The sequence below is a fragment of the Cygnus atratus genome, chromosome 5, assembly GCF_013377495.2.
Source record: "Cygnus atratus isolate AKBS03 ecotype Queensland, Australia chromosome 5, CAtr_DNAZoo_HiC_assembly, whole genome shotgun sequence".
Lineage (NCBI taxonomy): Eukaryota > Metazoa > Chordata > Aves > Anseriformes > Anatidae > Cygnus > Cygnus atratus.
In genome coordinates, this window is record NC_066366.1 from 33,197,103 (window position 1) to 33,203,282 (window position 6,180).

Here is a 6,180-nt window from a genome sequence, read left to right on the forward strand (position 1 = left end):
AAGACACAAGGGAATCCCTGTCAAGCAAGGGAAAGGAGGTCCTTCAGCTCAGCTCTTTCAGTTCAGGCAGTTTATTTGACAGAGAAGCCCGCTCCAAGCAGATTGGCCAGGCACTGCCAACACAAGCAGGCTGCAGGTCAACCTCAGCGCCATGAGGTGGGAGACAATGCTCTCCAAAAATCACTATGCTGCCTGGCTTTATAATAGTGCAGCTGTACAAAAGGAGGAAAAAAAAAATCAAGTGCTTAAAAAAGGTCATCCCGTCACCATCACTGGAGCCACAGCACTGTCCGCAGAAAGAGGTGGCCAGGGTCTCTCCACACATGTAGCGTCCATCATTCAGTTAGATCTGTTTAAAAATTACATACACCCCTCCCTCCCCACCCTGCAAAACAGGAGCTTCTCATTGATGGTTTAACTGAAAATTAATCATTATCAACACCCCTTCCCCCAGCCTGCTTGCCCTCCTTAGAAACATCCAGCCATGATCTTAGCAAATAAGAATCATCATTTTCTCATCAGCCCCAGTTGTAGAAATAGATTTTCTGCCAGGCAGGTAAGTAATCCATCAGTGGCCCTGAAACAAGAGAACAGAGGGATCGCACATGTAAAGGCAAGAATTTGAAGCTGTATGCATATGAGGTAGCTACCCCCTCCTCATTATGATACCCAACAATTCCAAATCTCCAATTACACAACTCAGAAAAACCCAAGAACAGAATGGGTATTTTTGCCAAGAAGGGAGGCAACTCTGGGCTGTAGTGCCAGAGATTAGAGCGGGACCAAGAGGTGTGTGAAGCATGGTCAGCACAGGTACGGTGTGGAACATCACTCCCTCAGTGCTGACGTGTCCAAGCTCTGGAGGGAAAGGGCTTCTGCAGTGCCCAAGGGGAAAACCTGCATACAGTGAGTCAGGAGGACACAGCCATGGCACAGGGAAGAGGGAGACAACTCGGCAGTAATGGGCAGGTGCAGACACAGAAGGAACTGCTGTACAGCAAAAATGCTTATGCTGGCACAAGGATTAATGCAGGCTCCAAAGCCTCTCTGAAATCAGTAACTGGAGGAGTGGCTCCTGAGCTAGCCAGCTTTGTGACTTCCTCAGAGAAAGGACAGACCCATAAAGCCAGGCTAATCTAATGCCTTATCACTGCGATGAACTGCTTCACATCAGCAGGGAAGAGGGGGAAGTGAAATTTTGGCCAATGACAAAGGGATCCTCAGGTGAAAGACTAGAAGACAGACCTGGTTCGGCCCTTTGGTTTGCAATCCCTTCCTGGCTGGGTCAATGCCTCTAGGCAACTGTTTACCCCGCACATCTGTATTGCGGACCGGGGATCAAAGAAAAGAGTGCAGAAGCACTGGCTGCAAAACAGGGCTGTGGTGCACTGGTGCAGCCGCAGAAAGGCAGCCCAGGGGAACAGGCCTAGGTGGCAGAGACAAAGCTCTGCAGCCTGCAAGGGGAAATGATTAATCTTTTTCTGTTCCAGTTTAAAACAACACCAGTATCAATACAAGCTGCACTGCTGCTAACCATCAGGGACTTCTCAGTTCCTTCCTCAAGTGGTAAACTCCTTTACGAACATTCTGTGTAGCTCCTGTGATTTTTCTCCATCCAACAGAACCAGGGATACAGCAATGGGGCCCACTTACGTGTGATAAAGCCAAGTCCAGGCACGTAATCAGCCAACAAGCGCAGGAGGAAGAGGATCCTGCCCCTAGGAAGGGAGAAAGTATGAGCAAGTCCAGTGGGATATCTGCCCCAGCTGCTGCGAGCACTAACAGCAACGGCAGCTGTTAGGCAAGGGCTTGTATTAACCTGGTCACAGGCACCCAGACCTCTTCAGATCTGCTCACCCAGTCCCCTGATGCTATTTCTGTTAAAAGGGAAATTCTCAGCAAAAGCCCAGCAGGGGCCCCTTACTCTGAGTATCGGTCATAGAAAGGAGATCTCAACAGGTAGTACAGCAGCAGGATGGTTCGTCGCCTCATCTCCGCTCGCTCTCGCCTGTTCAGGTCTTTCAGATCACTCAGCAAGCTCAGACTGGAAGGAGAAGGGCAGAGAGCTAACTCAAGGCAACAGCAGCCAACAGAAAAAAGGAAATGGGTTTCTAAATGCCCTCTGTTCACAGCTCCATGCTGAGCAGTCTGCACCAGCTTTCTGATGGGCAGTACAGACCAGAGAGTACTGCAAGTGTTGTAGAAAATACCTAAATGTGCAAATCTCCCAGTTAAAAACCAGGCCTAGCCCCTGTGCATATGTCAGTAGGGCCAGTCCTGGACTGGGGAACAGGGGGAAGTACGATGCCCAGCCATGACCAACCTCAGGTACCTGCAAAGACTTTCTTAGACTGACCTTGAGATGTCCAGGACTGCTGAGAGGAGCCAGGGTTTCCATGATCTCTGGCCCCACACTCCTAAACTCAATACTAGGAATGCACAGTCAAGGAATAGAAAGAACCAAAGACGCCTAACAAGAGGCACACAGACAAGTGACCCCCTGGGTACCAGCAAAGCTCTAAAGAGCCCAGGAGAATACACTCCAAGGCAGTGCTGGAGGGCCCCAGGGAAGGGGTTGGAGGACTTGCACCCACAGCTCAAGCAGGTGACACTGGCTGTCAAGATGTAAGAGGAGGAAGGACTCCCAAGAGCCCTGCACAGGCAGGGCAGCAGCAGGAAAACAGGAGCGAGGTGTGGTACCACCCTACACCAGGGCTCGTTGGACGAGCCCGTAGCACCCTCTGCTGGCACCCAAGGCACGGAGTGTGCCCTCATGCAGCCAGGGCAGGATACAGTGAAGCAGAGGACGGGTAATGTAGATCGATTCTGCAATGGTTTCTTGAAGACCCAGGGGGGTAGGAGGCTGGTTCATCTCTGCTCTTCGGCTCTGCGTCTCCTCCCTCTGCTGGGGGGACCCCCAGTGCCTGGACTCCAGGGACGGAGCTGAAACAAGAAGATCAGGTATGGCATGGGAGAGCTTAAAGAGATGCACCAACAGCAAAGCTGTGGCTGCCCCTCTCCACCTGCTGCAGCTGACCAGCACCCTCAGAGCCTGCCTCCACAGGGGACACAGCAGGGAGAGGTATTCCTAAGATCCATGCTCCTCAAATCATTACCACGCTGTAGGGTTGTCTCCACCACACAGGTTGCTTTGGACAAGACAACTCTAAGTGCTGGTCTTGCACCATGTGCCTGAATTTCCATTGCTTTGATATCCCCCCACCCACAGGGCCCAGCAACTGGCAGGATATGCCCCCATACAAGTTCATCAGGTTTTGCTCTTTACTGCCCACACCCAGGTCACACATACAGGGCACCGAGCAGAAACAGCTCTGACAAGGATAGAAAACAGGCTCAGCTACTTACTGTTCTGAAGAGACCGCACAACACGGCTAGAACGCCTGCCAACATAGGTCTGATCCTTCCCTGAGGAGTTGCCTTCCATGTCTGTGGGAGAAAACAGCCACAGGGTGAGGCTCCAAAGGAACACATCTGAACCCAGAGCTGGCAGCACCCTTCCCTACATTGCAGCAAGCAGACCAGACTGAAGGTTTGACCTACTGAAGGACTACTGCTACACAGAGCTCTCACAGGGTGAAAAGTTAATCTGCCTGACATTGTCCAGGCCTAGCATCTCTGTCCTCACCATCAGGCCAGTGGACAGCTTGAACCACAATTCAGCCTGTGGGTCCAGGCTTAGACCCTTCTGCCCCCTCCTTCCAGACTGTCGGGTAACACTGTCTCTAAACTAATCCACGCTCTGGAGAGGGTGGAAAGGAAAGCACAACACAGCGCAGCTTTGCGTGCTGAACTCTGAACAGCTCCCTAGAAACTCCAAGCAGGACAAGACGTGGCCCAGCAGATGCCAAGCCGGTGACAGCACTGAGGGCTCACCTTCGGGATGGAGAGGTGGCTGCTGCTCCCTGTTCAGCGGCACTATGGGAGGAGATGTCTGGATGCCAGCTTTGTACCACAGCAGGAGCAGGAGGCGAAGGATGGCTCTGTGGGCAGACATGCAGAAGACTTCAATATCAAGCTATGGAGCTGTGCTCCTGCTGCGCTCGAAAGGTGGCATTCCCCAGAAGAGAACATTCAGGTCTGCTCAGGGAACTGTCCAGAGGGTAAGTGCTCCCTTCCAGCACAGCATCCAACACACTGCAGGGCTCCAAACTTCCAGCCTCAGGGACCAGCAGCTCAGTCCTGCTTGGCCTTTATCCTGGGGTAACGCCAAGCCCCTCCGGATCCCCTTTCTGAGCACACGCAGCCCCTTCCCCTCCACCTGCAGCACTTACTTAGCCAGCTGGATGAGGACGATGATGGTCCATCGGCCCATCTCCCCCCACATCCTGGCTGTCCCCATCTCTGCAAAGACCTCCACACATTCTAGCACGCTCAGCCAGGTCCGCAGCTTCTGCTGGGGCAGTGACTGCAAAACACAGAAGAGGAGGGAGGGGGACAGGATGCAGGTTCTGCTTGTGAGTTAAAAGGGGTGGACACACAGCTCAGACTGGTGGGACTCTCAGAGCTAAGAAAGCGATGGCCTTGGAAGTCACGGCCTCAGAAACAAGAAGTGGTGCCCCTCCTACAGCCAGAGGCTAAAGGCAAGCCCTTTTCTCTACCTCCAGGCAGGGGCAGAACACATCGCAATATTCAATGGAGCTGCTACATCAGAAACAAGGAGAATTTCACAACTGTATGTCAGGCTGCTATCTATTCCAACTAAAACAGCTTAACAAGTATCCTGGATTGTGGCACAGTGCCTAAACTCCAAAGGTAAAATCCTCTCTTCCTCCTTGTTCTAGAGCTGGAGCACACGATGAACCTCCTCCCTGGTCAGAGTTGAGAACACAGCACACCTGGAGCGCAGGGAAGGGAACCCAGGGTCCGCAGCCACTCCAGAGTGAATGCCCGCTAAATACAAACTGACAGCATGAGCCTAGATCCCAGGCACGAACCCTGTGACAGCCAGGAGGGACTCTTCTGGCCTGAGCCCCTATTCCCTATTCCTCACAAGGGAACGTGCTGATGCTGTTCACCTCAACGTAGACCATGTATTACTCAAAAAGTATCAATAAGGAAAATACAGCTGAAATCCACTTCATCCCACATTCGGCCTTTAACACCCAGAGAAGCCAGTCATCTGCATTTTTGGTCGTTACGTACCTGATGTCCCAGCCAGAGAGCTGCCTGCATGGGCTGACTCTGAGCCACCCGCATCTAAACCCACTCAGCAGGCAAGCTTGCGACATCGAGGCCTGTCTGGGAAAAGAAAAGCCCTCCTGCTCCTTCCCCCAAAGGGTCTAATGAGTACTGAAAGCCAACCTGGGGCTCTTACAAAAGAGACACGGGAACCGAATCAGAATAGCAATGGCTATTCAGTGACTGCGCTCCTCAAAAAGAGCGGTGGGGCTCCCGGAGCAAGCCAGGGCCTGATTTCTGTGCTCTGGGAGTGCTCTCCTCCAGGCCAGCAGCTACAGTGCAGGGCTGCTGTTAGCACGCATTCAGCGGTTGCCTCTGACCTCTGTGTACCTGGCAGCTAGGACAGTCCGCGGCAGGGCCCTGTAAGTTTCTGTGGGCACCCCCTGAGAGCACAGCTCCTGCTAGGGAAAGAAACCCACGTCCCGATTCCTCCTCCCACGCTCTCCGGCCTTACCACTGGCAGGCTCCGCTGCAGCTCCTTCCGCAGGATCCAGTCGTTCAGCAGCACCAGGAGGTTGGAGGCAGAGTACACTGCAAGGCAGCGAGCACAGCGCGGTTACGGGGCGCGAGGGGAAGGAGAGGGGCGAGAAGAGCCCCAGGCTCCAACCCGGTGACGGCCAACGGGGGCACCGGGCCGCCCCTACCTACCGAGCTCCGACAGCTCGTGGGCGTCCGCGAAGCGACCTGCGGAGGGAGGAGAGCGGGTGGCACCGGGCACGGCACCGGGGATGGCACCGGGCACGGCACCGGGGGGCAGGGGGCCCGTCCGCACCTGGCAGCAGGTAGGAGAGGCCGCGCACGGTGCCCTCCAGCTGGGCGGTGGCGGCCGGGTGCCGCCTCACGTAGTCCTGGTAGCGCTGGCACAGCTGCCGCAGCCGCCACGCCGGGCCGCGGGACGCCGACGGGGACGGGGACAGCGACGGGGACCGGGACGGGGCCGCCATGGCACCGCGCCGCCTCCCGCAGCCGCCGCGCATGCAC

General features: G+C 54.7%; 1 protein-coding gene across 1 annotated transcript; it reads right to left on the bottom strand.

Moving 5' to 3' along the window:
* Nucleotides 1-180: 180 nt before the first annotated feature.
* Nucleotides 181-6,174, bottom strand: PEX16 (peroxisomal biogenesis factor 16). The gene is made up of 11 exons (XM_035539238.2): nt 5,972-6,174; nt 5,848-5,883; nt 5,654-5,730; nt 4,293-4,426; nt 3,895-4,001; nt 3,367-3,447; nt 2,794-2,943; nt 2,357-2,429; nt 1,925-2,044; nt 1,654-1,718; nt 181-577 (listed from the first exon to the last, which is right to left on the bottom strand). Exons 1-11 carry the CDS (start codon nt 6,141-6,143, stop codon nt 519-521), a joined length of 1,074 nt encoding a protein of 357 aa, XP_035395131.1. The 5' UTR covers nt 6,144-6,174; the 3' UTR covers nt 181-518.
* Nucleotides 6,175-6,180: the final 6 nt, after the last annotated feature.